Source organism: Ictalurus furcatus, chromosome 3 (genome assembly GCF_023375685.1).
Source record: "Ictalurus furcatus strain D&B chromosome 3, Billie_1.0, whole genome shotgun sequence".
NCBI lineage: Eukaryota > Metazoa > Chordata > Actinopteri > Siluriformes > Ictaluridae > Ictalurus > Ictalurus furcatus.
In genome coordinates, this window is record NC_071257.1 from 34,248,244 (window position 1) to 34,272,015 (window position 23,772).

General features: G+C 38.7%; 1 protein-coding gene across 5 annotated transcripts in view; it reads right to left on the bottom strand.

Annotated features, from left to right (window-relative positions):
- gpm6ab (glycoprotein M6Ab) overlaps window positions 1–23,772 on the bottom strand; it is a 75,632-nt gene that overhangs the window by 38,492 nt on the left and 13,368 nt on the right. For 3 of the 5 annotated variants that reach the window (XM_053622139.1, XM_053622142.1, XM_053622144.1), the window contains exon 1: window positions 9,326–9,462. The exons of the other annotated variants lie outside the window; for them this stretch is intronic. In XM_053622139.1, coding sequence (XP_053478114.1) covers window positions 9,326–9,380 — 55 coding nt within the window. In that variant the 5' untranslated portion in view covers window positions 9,381–9,462. Of the gene's footprint in view, window positions 1–9,325; window positions 9,463–23,772 lie in introns of those variants that run through there. 5 annotated transcript variants of the gene reach the window in all.

The window sequence follows — 23,772 nt, forward strand, 5'->3', positions numbered from 1 at the left end:
AAGGGATAAGAGATAATGGATACGAGATAAGAGATAAGGGATAAGAAATAAGGGATACGAGATAAGAGATAAGGGATAAGGGATAAGAAATAAGGGATAAGGGATACGAGATAAGAGATAAGGGATAATGGATACGAGATAAGAGATAAGGGATAAGGGATAAGAAATAAGGGATAAGGGATAAGAAATAAGGGATAAGGGATAACGGTGTCTGCCAAGTGCCATAAATGTAAACGCAAATGTAATGTATTGCTAGGTAATTTATCATCTGGAAAGAATTGATTCTTTCCAGAATCAAAAACTAGAATCAACTCTGGTAAACATTTGAATCGAATATTAGGGAGTAATTTATCTTCTTCCATGTTTTCGTGTGTGTTCGCTGTCAGTACTTCACTTTAATTAAAATCAATAGCAATGAATGAATTTCAGATGGAGATCAGGGACAGGTTGTTGTTTTTGGGGGGTTTTTTTCTGCAGAAAATAAATAATTGAATGTATTACCATGAGGTGGCACAGTGCTACAGCAGGTAGCGTTCCCACCTCACAGCTCCAGGCTTCAGGGTTCAGTCCTGAGCTTTAGAGACTGTATGTACACGCAGGCTGCAGGCGCTAATTGTGATTGTAAAAGTACAACTCCCCGATCCCTGATCGGTTTAACTCATTCATCTTCTTACATATAGTATCTTAGTATCTATTATCACAGAGCCACACACACTCCCAATCTATAGTCATGGCCAAGAATCATCAGTGCAGAATAAATCAGTATCTCGTCGTGTTTAATACATTATTCCGACAATGATTATTTTCAATTATTACACCGATGGTCATCTGAGTGCTGTGTGATTTTAGATGTTAATTAAAGGGCATTAATGAAAATAAAAAATGGGTATTAATGAATCAGGCTGACAGCTCAGACGTTGTCTGGCACAGATCCACACACACACACACACACACACACCTGTCCTCCATCTCCCTGATTCACTCTAGTGATAATTGAAGAGTCATTTCCGATCCCCGTCAGCGTCACTGTAATTCTCAGGTGCAGCGTCACCGTCAAGTCCGTAACAGTGATAATAAAATGCATTATAAAGATCTTTACACCGCACAGTCCCCGTTGACTCTGATTGGTTAAGAAGGTCTCGATTACTTTTCTATAACAGCAGCTCATACTAGGGCAGATTCACAAAGGAATAAAACACTTCAGGGCATGCCGTTATAGGGAAAAAAAAAACAGTTTTCCGGTAGTAACAGTACATCAGCGTCACCACACTACACCACACCACACCACACCACACCACCCCGTCGATGATATATTTCCTTTAACAGCGTGACACCGGCTGACTGTTTCACTCCTTACGTCTTTAAGGTTAAGGTTGAAAGGTTAAGAGTCATAGCACTGGCATAAAACAATATGACTGAGACATTAAAGAAAGAGTCAATTGCAATATTTATCACGCATGTGTTTCTGTGCACAGTGTGTAGTTCGTTGTGATTCTTTTATAGTGATATTTGAAACAGAGGAGTAGGCTACACTACGATGCCGCTGAGAATCTGAGTGGTTTTAGATGCAGCTAGGTGGTTAAAAGTGTTCAACCACAACAAGGAATCAATGGGAATGGGATCAAAGATGGAAGAACGCTTTATTATCGGTAATTGTTTTTGGGTTTTTTTACACGTGGGTTGAGCTTTTGGCGCAGGGTCAAACTACTGTAATGGAGGACAGAGCTGAGCCAAGCTTCTGGGCCTGAACACGTCATGTGGTATTTATCTCATCAACGACTGGAGGGCAGCGTTAACACAGGACGTGTACGAGTCTAAATAAACAAACAGAGAGAAAGGTTTTACGAGCTAATCGCTAACAGTGTGTCTGTTTGTCCGTATATTTAACCTGATGGATGGGAATGTGCTAGAATTACACATAAGGAATGAAACACTCCGTGTTGCGCTGTTATAGGAAAATAATCAACGGACTGATGTGATGAAGCAGAGTTACTGTTTTCTGTGTTTTATTTCCCTTATACCACAGCAATTTACCAATGATTCATTATTATTATTATTTTTTATTAGTAAAGAACGACAAGTTGTACCTTTGTTTTTATCTGTTTATAGTTACATGTAATGTTGTGGACATTCTAATGTTGTGAAATATTCCTGTTCTCAGAAAACGAAGGAAAAAAAAAAAACCCCACACAGCTTGACATGTTATTGAGAAAACAATAAAACTCTGTCATGAAGGTGCTAGAAAGTCTACAGTTACAGCTTCACCTCTGACAAAGCGCTGGCACTGGAGACTCCTTCCATGAACGTTACTATATCTGTGATTACACGCATCTTTCATCTGCCTAGGTGGAGCATCCGCCGTGCAAGTCCGAGGGTTGCTATAGAAACGATAACACGTGAATATTAACGAGTGATTTGCAGCTGCACTACTGTCAGAGCTGCTGTAATAGAAAGTTAACCGACACCTTGTAATGAGCTTTACGATGGAATAAAAGCGGTTCTTGGTCTTAAACTCGGTTTAATCCATATTTACTCTCATTGCTTTTACAACACACACACACACACAGAGTGTTGAGAGTGTACAGTATGTATTCTTCCCTGCACTTCATGGCTTTTAACTAGGGTTTTCAGGAGGCGTTGATTGACAGCAAGTGTGTGTGTGTGTGTGTGTGTGTGTGTGTGTGTGTGGACATGGAGCTTCAGCTGCTGTCGACACTAATAACACACTCTCACAACAATACACACATCCAATTAGAGTCAAAGAAAACCCCCACACACACGGACAAGCTGCAGCCCGACAGGCTTTTCACATAAATGTTTTTATTAATAAATAAATAATCAGCATGTTGCATTTGTTTCAGGTGTTTCATGCTTCATGCTTCGGACCGCCTATCTCTGCTCATGTTTATTGACTTTGTGTTTGGAATAAAGACTTTGATCTGCACTTGCTTCCGCTATCGTCCCATTTCGTAACAGAAATATACATATATATATATATATATATATATATATATATATATATATATATATATATATATATACATTTACAGAGAAACCGCAAAGCATAAAAACTTAAAGTTACAGCTTTACCTCTGACTGCTACAGAGCACTGACATCGGAGACTCCTTCCATAAATGTTAAAAAACAGCTCTTATTATTGTTAGTAGTAGTAGTAATAGTAGTAGTAATAGTAGTAATAGTACTAGTAATAGTAGTAGTCATAGTACTAGTAATAGTAATAGTAATAGTAGTAGTAGTAGTAGTAGAAGTAGTATTTTACTTTTAGCTTTTTATTTATTTATTGTTATTTCTTATCTAGAGAGCCTCAGAGGAGGGGTTTTACGTTCAGAAGTCAAGCACACAGCCACAAAATTATACCCACGTGTCTCTGATGATTCAGCTTGGCCCATCAATCCTCTGATAACAAAGAAATCATCACACAATAGTCAAAGGACAATTACACAGACGCTGTACCCCCAGGGATGAAAACTCGGGACACCACAGGAATACAAGGACAAATCTAGCTAATCAGGGAATTTCAAGAGCTCTTAAAACCACTGTAAAACAAATAAACAAACAAACAAAAACCCCCAACAAACATATATGTGCATTTCCCACTTAAAGCACTAACTACTGGATGGAGCTTATTGTAATAATCCACCCATTCTGATTTGTTTTAAGTACTGATATATAAACATGTCTATCCTTCGTTGAACACATTCAGCTTGTAAGATTGGTCAGATCTCTTTATGACTTGGTTGTGATAAGCCTTCAAAATATCTCCTGTGTGGTCCAAAATATGAGACAGCTGTAAACAAATCGCTGAGCGGAAAACAAGGAAGATGGTGCCAGACACTGTGTGTAATGAGAGACGGTTTATGCCTCAACAGCAACAGTGCTTAATTAACTAAGACTAACGACATTAGAGCTCAGCGTCAACTCGACTTAATATAAAGGAATATTCATCCACATGTGCTGCTTTTAATAACTTCTAGGATCATAAAGATACTGCTTTAGATCTGATAAAGTTCAGATACTAATAAAGAAAGAAATTATCCGGATAAAGCTGAGATAATGAACTTAAATGGGCAACGATCCGAAAAAGAATTGTTCTATTTACTTACATAGCCTGCTTTTGCTAATTCATAGGCATTTCCGGGTCAACAAGGGCGGAGCTTATACTGTATTAAATATGATCAGCCAATCAGAGGCTTCTTTGGCTTGATGTAGCATACAATAATTGCTTGTAAATATAACCAAGCGAGGCAGGTACCTAAATACAGCACCAAGCTAAAGTTACCCACTAGCGCACTAGCTTAGTTGAAATAACATTCTGTAGCTGCTCAAGTGCTGTTGCAAACGTTAAGCCAACCAGTTTATTGTTAACTGAAAACTTAACCAAGTAGCCAGCTAGCTAATGTTTCGACAGAATTCAACAAAGCTGTTGTATGAATCATAATAACAATGGCATGTCATCATATCCCTCAACCTTAAACTGAAGATACAATAAAATGACACGTGGACTGATCCATGCCAAACACTGCTGTATTGCTATATTCCGCTCACTCCAGGGCTTCAGCACATTCAGACTTGTTCAGTATCCTCAGGCCTCAATCAGAGTATTGATTAAATACCAAACGTTTTTTTTTTAAAAACAACACGTCTGTAGTTCTAGCAAGGCTGCAGCTCTGAAAAGAAATGGGGAAACAATCGATATGAGGCTGAGAACACAATTCTCCCAGCCTTCGAATTCTCTTTCCCATCAATAAAAGATTGTGAGTGTTTTCACAGGTCCGGTCTAGGACATTTATCTATTCGAGGATCTTTTCGTAAAAGTAGATTCTCCAGATTCCACTAAACAGTTCTGTTTATCTGTAGTGACTGGGGTATTTTTAATGATCGGTAAGATTTTCCTGATCAGCTCATTTAACTTTAGATATAGCTGAGATTGATTGTCTTGGTCTTGGATTATATGGGTCTTAGTCTCAGATGGTATGGGTCTAATTGTGTTGGTCTTGGTTAGTATGGGATATGGTATTGTCTTGGTCTTAGCTGGTGTGGGACTTGGTCTTCTCTTGGCTTTGGTTGGTATGGGTTTTGGTCTTGTCTTGGTCTCACATTGGTCTTCGGTTTGTCTTGGTTTTGGAAGGTATGGGTTTTAGTCAGGTCTTCTTCTCAGATGCGATAGGCATAGATCTTGTCTTGGTCTAAAATGATTACAGGTCTTAGCCTTGTCTTGGTCTCACATGGTATGGGCAGTGGTCTTGTCTTGGTCTTGCTTGGTATGGGTTTTGGTCTTCTCATGGTTTCAGATGGTGTGGATCATAATATTATCTTGGTTTTGAATGGTATGGGTTTTAGTCTTTTCTTGGTCTTAAATTGTATGGTTCTTGGCCTTCCCATGATCTTGGTTAGTATGGGTCTTGGTCTTGTCTTGGCCTTGGTTGATATGGGTCCTGGTCTTGTCCTGGTCTTGTCTTGGGCTCAGATAGTATAGGTTTAATTTTGTCTTGGTCTCAGATGCTATAGGTGTTTGTCTTGTCTTTGTCCAGTTTGTATAGGTCTAGCTCTTGTTTTGGTTGATATGGGTCTTAGTCTTGACTTTATTCAAATGGTATGGTTTTTAGTCTTGTCTTGTTATAGGTCAGTATGGGGTTTGGTCTTGTTTTAGTTTTGGTTAGTATGGGTTTTTGTATTTGTCCTTCGCTCAAATGGGATGGCTCTTGGTCTTGGCCGGTATGGGTATAGGTATCAACTTGGTCTAGGCTGGTATGGGTCTTGATCATGTCTCAGTCTCAGGTAGCATGGGTCTTGGTCAGTCTTGGTCTAAGACAATATGGGTGCTGCTCTTGTCTGGGTCTCAGTTTGTATAGATCTAGGTCTTGTCTTGGTTGTTATGGGTCTTAGTCTTGCCTAGTCTAGCTTGAAATGGTATGGGCCTTGGTCTAGGGAGGTATGGGTTTTGATCTTGGTATGAGTTTTGGTTTTGTATTAGTCTTAATTGGCATGGATTTTGGTCTGGTCTTGGCTGGTATGGGTGTTGGTGTTGTCCCCGTATCAAATGGGAGGGGTTTTATTTTGGTCTTAACTGGTATGGATGTTGGTTTTATCTTGGTCTTGACTGGTATGATTGTTTTTCTTTTCTTGGTTTCTATTGGTGTGGATCTTGGTCTTGTCTTGAACTTGACTGAGATAGTCTTGACCAACACTGGATTTCAGTTGGTTTCTGTACATTAGACAAAGCTGTCAGCAAAAGGAAAATCAACAAGACTCCATCACATTGTGTTCACAACTGCTACAGAAGCTAATCAGAGCTGTAGCAAAGCAGCGTACAAGCTCAATCTTCAGTTCTTATCTCTGCTTATTGGTGATGTTGTGAGAAAAAGCCCCTGGAGACACAGACCATTGTTCTTTGCTGTTCTGTCAGACCGAACAGAGATAAAACATCCTTAATAGAATGAAAGGCCTAATCACTCAGGACTGAAAACAAAAGCACAACAATACTTTACGACCTCCTGTGCAGGCCACATTTCAACCCTGATAACTGCTCTAAATGCTGTGTCCTGGGTTAAACACCATAATTGAGAATGCTGTGTTAAATTTTATCATCACGACTTCATTACCGCAAACGTGTTACTTGGATCATTACAAGTTCAATGTTCACGGTAATGAAATAATTCCAGTTCAGATCAGTTTAATAACTTGAGGTCATTCTTTCATCCTCCACGGATGTATGCTAATTTCCATATTCTGAGCCAAAATGGCTGTTCCGGCAGTACAGTCGGTCTCTCCATCATTTTTCTTTAAATAGATGGATGTACTATCTTAGCAAAAACCTCGCATACACACATTCAGCAGCCCAGAGTCTAGAGATCGATCAGACCACTCCGAGTCCATCATGCTTGGAAGGTGAGCGATTGATAGCCATCTGAGATCAAAGGAGATCCTCACAAGTATTTAATTTCAGCCTCATCCTGAATGTATAATCAATGAAGCATACAGTTAAAGAATGTGTAGAAAGTGCTGAGCCTGAGGCCACGGATTCAGTGAGTGATTTGTTCATAGACCGGGTTTTATATAATATTTTATCGAATGTTATGGCGGTCGGACAGTTAAAGAAGTCGAAAAGTCGATGTGGTCTCGCTTTGATCCAAAGAGAGCTCTTCTGAGAAAGTGAATCGACTCTGAATCGACTCGACTGTAGCAGGTGAATCAGACACGCTGGGGGTTTTTGGGTTGCAATGTTTTTTTTTTTTTTCTGACCAATATATGAAAGAGTTTTTTGAGCACATTTTCAGCCCTTGTGTTGATATAACTGATTACACACACACACACACACACACACACACACATCAAGGTTCTGTGTAATGAGGACGAGGCTACGCCTTTAACATGATGGCTAATCCAGTTACTGTACGAACTTTAATCTGAAACCTTCCACCATCTGCCGAGGGTGAATGATTTATCTACATCCCTGTGTGTGTGTGTTTGTGTGTGTGTGTGTGTGTGTGTGTGGACTGATGAGGGATTTTTCAGAGACCCCTCATAAATCAGACCCTTCACTTCTGCTACCCACAATTAGCATCAACCTCATCAACCCCCCTTCATCTTTTCCTCGTTTCCTTGTTCCCTCTCTTTCTGTCTTTTCACGTTGTTTGTTTTTCCTCCTTTCTTTCTTTCTTTCTTTCTTTCTTTCTTTCTCTCTATTCCTCATTTTCATTTTCCCGTCTTTTTCTTTCTCTCATTTTATCCCTCTCTTTCTCTCTCTTCCTCATTTTGGTTTTTTTCCCCTCTTTCTCTTTCTCTCGTTTTCCCCTCTATTTCTGTCTGCCTCTCATTACTTTATCTCTCCTTCTTCTGTTCTGTTTTCCTCTTTTTGTTTTTCGTCCCTTCCTCCTCTCTTCCCATTTCTCTCTATTCTTTCTCCTTCTCTTACTATTTCTGTTCCTCTTTCTCTTTCCTCTTGGTTTACCTCTTTCTTCATCTCTCTCTCTCTCCCTCTCTCTCTCTTTCTCTCGCTCTTTCACTATATCTGTCCATCTCTTTTTAGCATCACCCTACATGTCTCTCACTGCCATCTCCGTGGCTGTATAAAGAGGTGCACACTCCTCCTGTCTGCACAACCTTCTCTCTGCATTCAGGTTCAGTCAGGCGTGCACTCATCAAGTATTCCACACACACACACACACACACACACACACACACTTGCAGAGAGAGAGAGAGAGAGAGAGAGAGAGAGAGAGAGAGAGAGAGGGAGAGGTTTCCTCCCTTCTTTCCTTCTCTTTCTCCTTCATCCTTCTCATTCTTCTCATCCTTTCTTTCTTTCTTTCTTTCTCTTTACCTTTCTCATTCTTATTTATTCTTTATTCTCTCTCTCTCTCTCTCTCTCTCTGAGAACTGGGTCATTTCTTTAACGGAGGGAAGTTCCTCCCTTTAAACGATAGCGAGGACATCCAGAGGATCCATTTTCATTCTGATGTCAACCAATGTCACTGAAACAATTGTCCAAACACACACACACACACACACACGCACACACACACACACACACACACACACATACACACACACACACACACTGCCACGCCTTCCACTTCCACACTCACATGCCATTATCATGTACATCTTCTCCGTAATGGTGCAGAAATGTGTATTTGATAGAGGAGGACATACAATTCAATTTTCCATTTAACTGCCGCATCAACAGACCCACAACACACACACACACACACACACACACACACACACACGCATGCACACACACACAAATAGCAAGAGTGCGAGATAAATCAGAGAAACACACAAGGAGTCAAACACATTAACAAATCCGGACTAGAGAGAAACTGAAAAAGAGAGAGAGGGCAGAGGAGAGAAACGCCTGCAGCATCTTGATCACAAGAAGAATGAGAGGATGAAAGGAAAGAAAGGAGGAGGTGAAGACAGAGAGACGTAAAGAAGGGAGAGGGAGAATTCGAAACCAGTGCAAAAATGAGAAATGAAATACAGGCAACTCAAACATTCATCTTCTTGTTCGCGCTCACACTATTAGCACAGAAATACAGAAATACACACCTGCATTCCATGCATGCACACACACACACACACACACACACACACACACACACACACACCAAACACAGCTACACACCATCTCACAGCACCAGTACCATCATCATTTTCATGATATGTAAATATCAATTCCAGGCTGAGGCTTGGATCAATAATGAATGGAGATGATGATGATGATGATGATGATGAAGATGATGAACAGATTGAACAGAGGGATAAATGAATGAAGGAATAAATAACTAGTTCCACATCATACCTTTCTGTGTCTGTCCTTCTTCCATGTTCTCTTCCATTGCGGCCCTTCTGCACATGATTTCTTCTCTGAGAGTCGAGCGTAGCGGTCTCTAAGCTATACACTCTTTTTATGTGCGTGAGTGTGTGTGTGTGTGTGTGTGTGTGTGTGTGCTAGAGAGAGTGTGTGAAGCCAGTGGTGCTCTGGGAAAGTCCTTTCACCTCTGATTCACACACACACTCGTCTGTGAGCGAAAGCTCAAAACCGTTCAGACGTGCAAACCCCTCGCGCCACAGAAGCAGAGCATCGCTAAGACGAGGAGGAGGAGGAGGAGGAGGAGGAGGAGGGCGTGTGCCGGGGATCCTTATCTGTGGCTGCACAACGGGTGGGATTAATGATCACACAGTTCAGAGAGAGAGACTTAAAGTGTGTGTTTGTGTGACTGCGAGAGGGAGAGAGGAATGGAGAGATGGAAGGATGGGGCAGGTGTTTAGGACCAGTGGAGTGTTGTAGTGCTGTTGCAGTGACACACAATGCTCTGAACACTGGAACAGATGGAGAGGCGGGTCCTAGAAACATGCGCACACGCACACGGGCACACACACACACACACACACACACACACACACCACTCAGATCCTCTCGTTGGAGCCCCCTCTTGTCCTACACCCCTCTTCCCTCCACTTTTCACTAAGAATGGAAGAGACGTTAGCTAGCAGAGACGCATTAACCCTGCTTCTATTCACGTTATGATACTGATACAGTTCTGATTCAATACAGACCTGATACTGATTCAATACAGACCTGATACTGATTCAATACTGAATCAATACTGAGCTCATACTGATTCAATACTGATCTGATACTGATTCAGTATTGATCTGATACTGATTTAATACAGACCTGATACTGAATCAATACTGATCTGATACTGATTTAATACTGATTTAATACTGATCTGATACTGATTCAATACTTATCTGATACTGATTCAATACTGAATCAATACTGATCTGATACTGATTCAATACTGAATCAAAACTGATCTGATACTGATTCAATACTGAATCAATACTGATCTGATACTGATTCAATACTGAATCACAACTGATCTGATACTGATTCAATACTGATCTGATACTGATTCAATAATGATTCAACACTGATCTGATACTCATTCAATACTGATCTGATACTGATTCAATACTGAATCAATACTGATCTGATACTGATTCAATACTGAATCAAAACTGATCTGATACTGATTCAATACTGAATCAAAACTGATCTGATACTGATTCAATACTGATCTGATACTGATTCAATAATGATTCAACACTGATCTGATACTCATTCAATACTGATCTGATACTGATTCAATACTTATCTGATACTGATTCAATACTGATTTAATACTGATCTGATACTGATTCGATACTGATTCAATACTGATCTGATACTGATTCAATACTTATCTGATACTGATTCAGTACTGATTTAATACTGATCTGATACTGATTCAATACTGAATCAATACTGATCTGATACTGATCTGATACTGATTCAATGCTGATCTGATACTGACTGAATAATGATCTGATACTGATTCAGTAGTTATCTGATACAGATTCAATACTGATCCGATACTGACTCAATTCTGGTCTGATATTGCATCAGTATTGTTTCAACACTGATCTGATTCTGATCTGCGCCTCATTCAATATTGATCTGCTACTGATTCAGTACTGATTCAATATTGTTTCACTATTGACTTGACACTGATTCAATCCTAATATGATACTGATTTGATACTGATCTGACACTGACTTTATACTGGTTGAACTGATTTTCTACACATTTAATACTGATCCAATGCTGATTTAAAACTAATCTTATTCTGATTTACATTCTGAATCAATACTGATCTGATACTGATTAACTACTGATCTGATCCTGAGTGTACCTGATACAATAATGATCTGATACTGAGCTGCTATTTATTTGATACTAATATGATACTAAATCAATACTGATCCATTACTGATTTCATACTAATTCAGTACTGACCCAATACTTATTTGTTACTTATCTGATTCTGATCTGATACAGATTCAATACTGTCCTGATACCAATCCAATACTGCTTTGATGCTGATCTGATACTAATCAGATACATATTTAAAACTGATCCAATGCTGAATCAATATTGATCAAAAACAGATTCATAACTGATCTGATACTGATTCTGATCAAATACCGATTCATTACTGACTTAATACTGATTCTACACTGATCTGATACTGATTCAATACAGATGCAATACTGCTAATATGATACTGATCCGATACTATCCTGCACTGATCCAGTACCTAAACCAGCCGCTGATATCTGCAGTGTTGTCTATTGTTCAACACCTGCTACCTGAGAGACTTTATTGGGGGTGTGGCTGTCTAATACACAAAAGGAGCTGTCCAGAGTTCCAGCTCCACCCACTTCACTGTAAATGTAAATGATACACTGATTTATACATATATTTATACATATATATTTGTCTTCATTATATAAATAAAAAAACCCAGAGCATCAGGGTCACCTCAGAGACCATAACCATGGCAACAACAACAATAATAATAATAGCACCCTATGATGTCAATTTCCACCTAATTATAATATTCCCCCATGTTGTCCAAACATCACCAAATTGGGCACACATCATCTTCCAAGTAAGCCTCACAAAAGTTCTCAACAGAATTTTGATACTAAATGCTTTGCCCATGATGGGCCAACAAATCTGACGGCGAAACAGAAATCGAAAACGACTGATACACTGACACAAAACTGGGTAGGCATTTTCAGGACCTGAGGCTATGCAGCAAATTTTGTGGCAGCGCCACTTATTGGGCAAAAGTTACAATAACATGCCTAAAATGCTTTCGTCTAAGTGCCAATTTTGCTACTCCTCTTCCAAATGTTGTCCAATCCTCACCAAATTTTGCTCACATCATCTTGAGGCCTGTCTAAACAAAAGTTTTAGGGACTTTGGTGCAGATACTTACACAAAGTGGGACAAAAAGGCCCAGATTGATGAGAAAAACAAAACAAAACAGTTTTTAAATTGCAAGGAAAAGAAAAAATCAAGTCAGAGCAGTAGCAATCACGACCACAGGTCAAGGTAGCAACAGACAACACCACAGGTCACAGCGGTAGCGGCACCTGCACCATCAATGCCATATTATTATTATTATTATTATTATTATTATTACTAGTCCTTAGGGTTATGATTCACACATGCCCACACATTTGGTTTTGTTTTGATTCCACAAGCCGCTGTGTTGCTTTTGTTTTGCATTTTAAATACACTTTAATTTAACTTCAAACACCTGAGGCTGTTTGTAATTAGTGTAATGATTACACCTGACCTCTGCCAGGTTTTAAGTGTGTGAGACAGAAGTGTCCCTTCATCCTGATTAACTCGGAGTGTCGGGACAGTAAAGCTGATTCACACACTCGGTAAATCTTTATGATCCGAACATAGCATTTTGCACAGAGAGCATTGATTTTTCACCTAAATTTAAAAAAAAAAAAAAAAAAAAAACATGATTCAAGAAGTATTGAATGATTCAATACTGATCTAATACAGATTCAGTACTGACCTAATGATAATCCAATACTGATCTAATACAGATTCAGTACTGACCTAATGATAATTCAATACTGATCTAATACAGATTCAGTACTGACCTAATGATAATCCAATACTGATCTAATACAGATTCAGTACTGACCTAATGATAATTCAATACTGATCTAATACAGATTCAGTACTGATCTAATACAGATTCAATACTGATCTAATACAGATTCAGTACTGATCTAATACAGATTCAATACTGATCTAATACAGATTCCGTACTGACCTAATGATGATTCAATACTGATCTAATACAGATTCAGTACTGACCTAATGATAATCCAATACTGATCTAATACAGATTCAATACTGATCTAATACAGATTCAGTACTGATCTAATACAGATTCAATACTGATCTAATACAGATTCCGTACTGACCTAATGATGATTCAATACTGATCTAATACAGATTCAGTACTGACCTAATGATAATCCAATACTGATCTAATACAGATTCAATACTGATCTAATACAGATTCAGTACTGACCTAATGATAATCCAATACTGATCTAATACAGATTCAATACTGATCTAATACAGATTCAGTACTGACCTAATGATGATTCAAAACTGATCTAATACAGATTCAGTACTGACCTGATGATGATTCAACACTGATCTAATACAGATTCAGTACTGATCTAATACAGATTCAATACTGATCTAATACAGATTCCGTACTGACCTAATGATGATTCAATACTGATCTAATACAGATTCAGTACTGACCTAATGATAATCCAATACTGATCTAATACAGATTCAATACTGATCTAATACAGATTCAGTACTGATCTAATACAGATTCAATACTGATCTAATACAGATTCCGTACTGACCTAATGATGATTCAATACTGATCTAATACAGATTCAGTACTGACCTAATGATAATCCAATACTGATCTAATACAGATTCAATACTGATCTAATACAGATTCAGTACTGACCTAATGATGATTCAAAACTGATCTAATACAGATTCAGTACTGACCTGATGATGATTCAACACTGATCTAATACAGATTCAGTACTGATCTAATACAGATTCAATACTGATCTAATACAGATTCAGTACTGACCTAATGATGATTCAAAACTGATCTAATACAGATTCAGTACTGACCTAATGATGATTCAACACTGATCTAATACAGATTCAGTACTGACCTAATGATGATTCAATACTGATCTAATACAGATTCAGTACTGACCTAATGTTGATTCAATACTGTTCTAATACAGATTCAATACTGATCTAATACAGATTCAGTACTGACCTAATGATGATTCAATACTGATCTAATACAGATTCAGTACTGACCTAATGATAATTCAATACTGATCTAATACAGATTCAATACTGACCTAATGTTGATTCAATACTGATCTAATACAGATTCAGTACTGACCTAATGATGATTCAATACTGATCTAATATAGATTCAGTACTGACCTAATGATGATTCAATACTGATCTAATACAGATTCAGTACTGACCTAATGATGATTCAATACTGATCTAATACAGATTCAGTACTGACCTAATTATGATTCAATACTGATCTAATACAGATTCAGTACTGACCTAATGTTGATTCAATACTGTTCTAATACAGATTCAATACTGATCTAATACAGATTCAGTACTGACCTAATGATAATTCAACACTGATCTAATACAGATTCAATACTGATCTAATACAGATTCAGTACTGACCTAATGATGATTCAACACTGATCTAATACAGATTCAGTACTGACCTAATGATGATTCAACACTGATCTAATACAGATTCAGTACTGACCTAATGATGATTCAACACTGATCTAATACAGATTCAGTACTGACCTAATGATAATTCAATACTGATCTAATACAGATTCAATACTGACCTAATGTTGATTCAATACTGATCTAATACAGATTCAGTACTGACCTAATGATGATTCAATACTGATCTAATATAGATTCAGTACTGACCTAATGATGATTCAATACTGCTCTAATACAGATTCAATACTGATCTAATACAGATTCAGTACTGACCTAATGATAATTCAACACTGATCTAATACAGATTCAATACTGATCTAATACAGATTCAGTACTGACCTAATGATGATTCAACACTGATCTAATACAGATTCAGTACTGAGCTAATAATGATTCAACACTGATCTAATACAGATTCAGTACTGATCTAATGATGATTCAATACTGATATAATACAGATTCAGTACTGACCTAATGATTAAATTCTGATCCAATACAGATTCAGTACTTATCCAATACAGTCAATATTGAGTCAATACTGATCTGCCACCGACTCAACTTACATCTGAATCAATACTGATCTAACACTGATTAAACACTGATCCATCACTGATGTGTATCTAATTCAATACTGAACTGATACTGATTCAATACAAATCTGATACTAAATCTGTACTGATCCAATACTGATTTAACACTGTTTTGATATTGACCCAATAATATATTTTTTAACGGGCTTGTCCAGTGCAGTTAGAGTTAGAAGCTGGTAAACATAATTAGAACTGATTTAATTAGAAAGTGGAAAGAAATGCATGGCGGTCAGGACGCCGGTGGATCCGGAGCCTATCCCAGGAACCCCAAGCGTGAATTACACACCCAATAAATTCATAACATAATATGACTAAATACAGCAGATGATTCAGTTCACAGAACAGTGAAGAATCTAAATGACACTTTTCTTAATTTATGTCTCTTCTAAGAGCGATACATTTTCTCCTGATTTGCGTGGAAAATAAGACAAGCTTTTCCAAGCAGCACATCAGCGTCAGCGTTTGTTCAGTAGAATAATCCCCACCCAGTATGTGACACCTCGGAAAAGAAACTCCCATAAATGCATACGCAATGAGGAGAAAACACAACATTAGTGTTTATTATCACCACTAAACACTCGGTTTTAAAACCCGAAGAGCATTTAGGACAGTGTAAAACACACACACACACACACCTTCCCACTTGTGTGCTAAAAGCCCTGTGCTATAACCTCTTTATCTAAATCTCCAACTGAACGATCGATTCCACTCATTTATTCTCTGTGTGTGTGTGTGTGTGTGTGTGTGTGTGTGTGTGTGTGTGTGTGTGTTAAAACACTGTGCTTCACATCATCTCAATTCCCAAGACTCACACCTATAACAGGTACAGGGGACTACAAGAAATAAAACACTCTGGGTTGCACTGTTATAGTAATAATCAAAGACATGATGGTGTGGTGAAGTGGCATTAATGTTAGCACCCCAGAATTTATGTTTTATTAATGAATCACACATCATACCCTGTAATATATCTTTATTTTATTTTTATGTGTTTTTTTTTATTTTATTTTAATTTATTTTTTGGTTCGTTTAATTACATGCAGTGTGAAAACAAACTAAACCATATGGCGAACAAACCAAAAGTATCCATTGTGCTTTGGTTCAGACTTGATCACTGAATTTGTGTGTGTGTGTGTGTGTGTGTGTGTGTGTGTGTGTGTGTGTGTGTGTCTTTCTTTTCCTCTTAGGAGTGATACAGCTGAAAAGCTCTGTTAATATCTCCAGTGCTTCCTCTGCCATGCTGAGGAGAGGGATCGTTAATCCTAGCTCCACACACACACACACACACACACACACACACACACACACACACACACACAGACACACAGAGCCGTGCTCCGATGTACACTGACATACGGCCTCGTTCACTCTGCACCCAGTTGCCTGCACCAAGACTAGTTTAAAGCTGGTGACGTAGTGGAGCTGAACTCTTTAGAACAGGACTGATACACGGAGCTGTTTTAGGAAATAATGTCTAGGTTGCAGCTTCATCTACAACACGGATAACAGATTGACGTCCAACTACAAGCTACAAAAGACAATGAAAACTCTACCCCCTGAGAGGAGAAGCTGTGTATCTATAAATACACACCACTAAAGAGAAAAAAACAACAAGCTAGGGTTCATTTTCTAACTACGTATGAGGAAAAGAGCCACGATTGATGTTTTCTCAATTGCAACCAAATTAAGTAAGACTTGGTAAAGCGTCAAAACCGATCGACCGTCTCAGGCGATTCCTCGGACCAATCGTTCGGCACGTGTCGTCAGAGTTTTCTTCAATAGCACACTCACAGTTTTTACCTGTAATTAGGTCCCATTTACTGTTTGTGTAAAAGTGGGAGAAAAGCTTATCACAGTGGACTCCGCTTATCCTGTCATATTTAATGTATAAAGAGACATTAGAAAGAAAAATAACGCTTGGCAGGAAGTAGCATAGATCACTGGTGCCTCTGGTGAGTTGCACACCAAACTAGTACGAAGTGCGTCATTTCATTTGTATTTAACTGTAGACATAGAAGCTAAATATATATTTACTAGCATTTCTCACTGGAACTAAAACAACAACAACAAAAAAAGTACAGGCCAGAGAAGTGACATTCACAAAATGAGTTTCTTTAAATGAAAAATAAAAAGGCACGCTGCGATGTTTATGTTTGTCTTTCACGAGTTTTTCATACTAAGTGTGGTACAAATGAAGCCAGGGTGCCAATACTTTAATCTTAATAAATAGATAAATAAATAGATAAAACGAGAGACAACACCGAGTGCAAAGGTTGCAAATCGGGATGGTAATGGATTTCGCATTAAACACTGCATCACCAACTAAATAATAATAATAACAATAATAATAATAATAATAATAATAATAATAATAATAATAATAGCAGCACATCTAATAAATTTAAATTTAAATAAATTTAAAATTCAACCCGAAGGGGTTTATAGTGTGTAGTAAGAAAATAATAATGAAGACAATAACTTCTGAGGAAAAATGTAATATAATATCTAGTAAAATAGTTCAATAATAATAATAATAATAATAATAATAATAATAATAATGCAATAAATAACAGAAGGAAACATATAAAAAATATATCATGGCAATAGTGTAAAACCATAAAAAATAATAACAAAAAAATGCAATCAATAAAAATATTACAACTATATATTTTTTAAATAATATAAAGTTTATGTAAAAGTAAGGGGGAAAACTCAGATATGATCTTGTTATTGTTTGAAAACAGGAAGTCACATGACCGGATGTCTTTATCTTATATTTAAATAATATAAAGTTTATGTAAAAGTAAGGGGGAAAACTCAGATATGATCTTGTTATTGTTTGAAAACAGGAAGTCACATGACCGGATGTCTTTATCTGAGACAATGTTTATACTGGAATGACTATTACTACAATTTAACTCACATCACACACACACACACACACACACACACACACACACACACTCTTCTGTGCACTCCCTGGACCTAATCATTCTTCTCATTTAATGGCCTGACTTGAATTCGACCAAAACCCTAATCAATAATCTGACGAGCGCTGACAGGAATGCCGATGACCGAGCTGCAGCGTGATTGATTCTGACTGGAGAGATTACAGACGCTCTGCACGCCGTGTAATAACACAACACTGATAATACACAACTCCCTCACGTGTGAAGTGTTTAGAGCGGAGTTCGTTCATATTCACAGATTATATTACACATGATATATATTATATATTATACTGAATATAAGTGTTGTATAATATCAGTAGTGTTCTGGATTCTGATTGGTTAATTCAAATTTCTTAAAAATCATTTTAAAATATATGTGTTGCTATTTAACGTAGAAATGTTGTATCGCCGATATGGTAACGTTTTATTATGATCATTTTTAATCTTAAAATTCATCTGATTACAAGTTTATGGGATTGTAGGTCGCTGTTTTAACACATTAAACCATGAAGCCAAAAATGCTGAATGTGAAATTTACCGGGTTGTTTTTATGTTGTTTTCTGATTACTGTTTTTGGGATAGTGGATGGTGTCTATGACAAGGCAAGTATGTGAGTGATTTGGTCATTACTTTTGATATATTAAGGCATGTAAAGCTTTTCTCACGTTAAGCATTTTATAATAATTCCGATCCTTGCACCAATCATGATCAATTGGTGCAGTCAATTGCTACAACTCGTACATTGAGGGGGCGCACGGTGGCTTAGTATTTGGCATGTTCGCCTCACACCTCCAGGGTCGGGGGTTCGATTCCCGCTGCTGCCCTGTCTGTGTGGAGTTTGCACGTTCTCCCCATGTTGCAGGGGTTTCCTCCAGGAGCTCTGGTTTCCTCCCCCAGTCCAAAGACATGCATGGTAGGCTGATTGGCATGTCCAAAGTGTATGAATGGGTGTGTGAATGTGTGTGTGAGTGTGCCCTGCGATGGATTGGCACCCCATCCAGGGTGTACCCCGCCTTGTGCCCGATGCTCCCGATTGCTCCCTGGGATAGGCTCTAGGTTCCCCACAACCCTGAAGGATAAGCAGTATAGAAAATGGATGGATGGAACTATTGCATTGGACTTAAACCCTTTCACCACAGGCCACTGATTGACTGTACACTTGACTGACTCATTGACTGTACACTTTTCTGGCCACAAGCTTCAGAAATTTTAAGATTGCAATCTGATTAGCTGCTGTTTCCACACGTGTGCACTGATTTCTCAATGGAAAGCAAACATTTGACCTCCGTGACTCTGTGAGCCTCATAGAGTAAGATACTGTCTCTACACCAATGGCTGATTTAGTGCCATTTCAACCAAAGACAGACGATGTGAAAAAATAAAAATCTCAGTCTGAGTGCTGTTCCAATGCTCGTCTAAAAGCCACCTATAGGAGGACGGCATAGGACGATGCTAAAGTCAGAGGACAACATAAAAAAAATGTAAACAAAACATGCAAATGGAGAGAAAAAAATCTTCATTATCCTCATAACCTTCAGCTCATGCGAGCCAGTTTTCTGCACGAGACCGGCTCACGTGGATCGTTGACGCAAGCAGAGCAGTCATTTTCTTTAACCACAGGTCGATCTTTAGAGGATCTTTATCATATACTCTGACAAGGAGACATGACATGATTTTATTGGAATCTCATGAGGTGTGACAAGACTTCTGAAATCATACAGCGTATAATGATCAATGCAATAACCTTGATTTGTTGCAATTTTGGTACAATGGTTGTTCCTGGCCCTGTTGTGCAAAAAAATATATGAAAAACAGTCCAGCAAATGCTGGAGGTCTGGCGTAAAAGAATACAATGCATTCAACTACTTAAAGGTCAGTAGCTCCGCCCACTTTGCTTCACAAACAGCTATTTGTTGCTGTACATCGGTGACTCTCATTGAAACGTATGACTTCTGGCTGCTTTGTCGTCTCATGTAGCTGTTGGCGTGAAGATGGGATAACACGTGCATCCTCTTGAGACATGTGAAGCCCGTCACCTTGGGCGAATAAATGGAGAAAACAATGCTGCTATTTATCACAGTGTCTCCTTTGTGGAAACTCAAAAGGGAAACTAGACACCCGTCATGTTACTGAATGCAGTCTGAATTCTGGATGGCCTTTATGCAGTTGCCACTGGCGATTGGTAAAAGTCAGCCAGCTCACTTCCTGTGCACGCTGTCAGAGGCCTTCAGCCGGGTCACATCCGCCAGAAACACCCGCTGAAACGCACCATTATCAGCCGGAAAACACGCAGCACTGAAATCCAGCCAGCAGCACTCCTGCTATGTTGACCAATGCACAATATTATATTTGCAAATCTACGAGGAAACAAACTCATAGCGATAAAGCGTCCTCTATTGGATTAGCATTGACGGAGAGAAAAATAACCGACTGAGGTTAACCAGATTTATAGAAAATGAAAGACAGCCAGCACCCTCTCACATCACAGAGCAGCTCAGTGTCTTGCTGAATTAGGTATCCAGAATAGAGGATGATTGCCATGAGAAGGCTGGGTAATCCGGTTTGGGAGGAAATCTAATGTATGTTGAATATCACAGTTCAAATCTTTCAATTCCACACACTGTAGCTTCAGTGGCTTCAGGATGCCAAGGCAGAACAGTCTATCATGTTCCTCCTCAGTCCTGCTCTCGTCATTCAAACTAGCTTTATTAGCACGAGTCTATCAGGTACAGTTCTGTAAGTATATCTCCATTCGTATCTCATTCCCTCTCTTCATTTATCCTTGTGTTTCATTACTGTGATCAGCACTCCTACGTCATCTTCCCCTCACACACTTTGAGCTTTGTTTACTCCAGCTCTATGCAAGCTGTTGCACTCTGTCAATTTTCAGCTATACGCTAACCTTTATACTCAATGTTAGGTTTATACTCTGTCCATTTTTAGCGATTTGATAACCCTTGCACTTTGTATGCTCAAGCGTTTTGCTATCTTTTGTATTCCGTTGATTTTCAGCCATATGCTAGCCTTTAAACTTTGTACACTCTGGCATTTTGCTAGCTTTTATACACTGTTGTTTGAAGTGCTGTATTTATCCTTGTGTTTCATTACTGTGATCAGCACTCATATATGTTATCTTCCCGTCACAAGCTCTGAGCTTTGTTCACTCCACCTCTATGCAAGCTGTTGCATTTTTAGTTCTACGCTAGCCGTTGTACTTTCTTTACTGCAGCTCTATGCTAGCCACTGTATTTTATTTGCTGCAGCTTTTGCTAGTGGTTGTACTGTCAATTTTCAGCTACTGTATATTCTAACATTCATACTTTGTATACTCTAGTTCTATGCTAGCGTTTTACTCTGTCAATTTTCAGCTATTTGTTAAGCTTTGAACTTTGTACAATCCAGCATTATGCTAGCTTTTGTACTCTGTTGTTTTTAGCTATATGCTAGCCTTTAAACTTTGTACACTCCAGCATTATGCTAGCGTTTGTATTCTGTTGTTTGTGGCTATATGCTAGCCTTTAAACTTTGTACACTCCAGCTTTTTGCTAGCTGCATAAATTATGTATAGAAGCTTTATGCTCACCAAGTGTAATTCTGTCAAACATCACAAAGCTGCATTCGGCATTCTTAGCCAGTAATATTCCTGGGTTTGTGTGCTACAACCACCTTCTTTAAATCCCACCAGAGATTTTCTATGGGGTTCAAGTCAGGTGACTGTGATGGCCCCGTAGAATCTTCCAGGACTTATTCTGCAACCAAGCCTTGGTGGAATTTGAGGTATGCATGAGATCATTGTCCCAAGCTTCAGCTTCCTCACAGATGGCATGACGTTTTGTCCTAGGATTTCCTGATACTTCAGTGAATCCATCTCACCTTCCACACGCTGCAGGTTTCCAGTGCCAGAGGATGCAAAGCAGCCGCAGAGCATCACCGAGCCTCCACCATGCTTGACTGTGGACAGAGTGTTCTTTCTTCATCCTTCTTCCTCCAGACATACCGCTGATCCATCGTGCCGAAAAGCTCCAGTTTAGTTTCATCGCTCCACAGAACAGAGTCCCAAAACTTCTGTGGTTTATTTATATGATTTTGAGCGACTTTTCTTGTGCTTTTGGGTCAGTAATGGTGAACGTCTTGGAGTTCTGGCATGGAAACCTTCTGCGTTTAGTACACGCCTTACTGTGCTCACTGAAACCTCGCTGCAGGTGTTTTGCAATCACTCGAGGGTTTTCACAACCTACCTTCTCAGAAATCTGCTTGCAGCCATTGACAGCTTCCTTTTTCTGCCCAGGTATTTCATCCATTTTCTACCCCTAGCCAGTTCATGTGTTTCATGTGTTCCAGCTCAAGCACACCTGGTGCAACTAATAAAGACCTTGATTAGTTTAGCATCAGGTGTGCTTCAGACAACACCTGTTCTGCATATTTGTGCTGTTGTGAGGGATTCTATTCAGGGGGTTGAATCATTTTGAAACTGGGAAGTCGTTATAAGTTGCATTTTCAGGTGAATTTCTGGAAACCTCTTGAAGCATCCATTGTGTTGAACTATTTCAACTGCTTTTGTTTGATTTGTTCATTGCAAACAGCTGAAAGTCTGTACATTTGACAATAAAACTGATTTGCAATGAGGGCTAATTAATTTAATTGCAACTGTAAAGGAAAATATAACGGTGCACCCTGCAGTGTTTTATTCCTTACTTACCAGACAAGAGAGTTTTTGAGAGGTACGGGTAACAAGAACAGGAAACAAATCAGGAAAGTAGAGCATCTGCACTCTGGTTTATTTATAGACCCATTGCTCAGTGAGGGGTTTGTCTGAAGTGATGTGTGTTTCGGTTCATTATTTTCAGATTTTGGATTAATAATGAAAATTGTCATTATAACCATCACAAAACAGGATGTAACCGGTCTGCGTTGATTACGGCATCTTTGCTTTAACCTGGTGCACATACTGCAAACTAATACACCCATGCATCCTCAAATACACACACACACACACACACACAATTCCATGACTCCTTCAATTAGCTGGCCTTGAACTGTCAGAATGGAAAACTCAGCTTCATGCTATCACTCTTGGATGGTCACCATGGTAACACACACCTCCACAGAGCCGTGCTAATCGACGGACAGATCTGAAAACACCTTCACACTTTATTTTAGGTGCTTTAACAAAATGGTGTCATATGAACAAGAGTCACATCGAGATACTTTGGTCAGAAATAGAAAAGTACACAATGTGCCATTTACACCAAATGCAGTCTGCTTTTTTTTCCAATCGCAATCACACGAAATTGTTGTCTTTCACAGTGATGTTTGTTGGTAAACGAGACCTTTTAGCTGTACTCATGTTCAACGCACGTGAACCGAAGAGGGCTTTAGCTGAATGCGCGTCGTGATGACATCACATGACACGTCTTGGGCCGAATCTGCTGAAAATCTGCGGCCATTTGCAATTGCAATT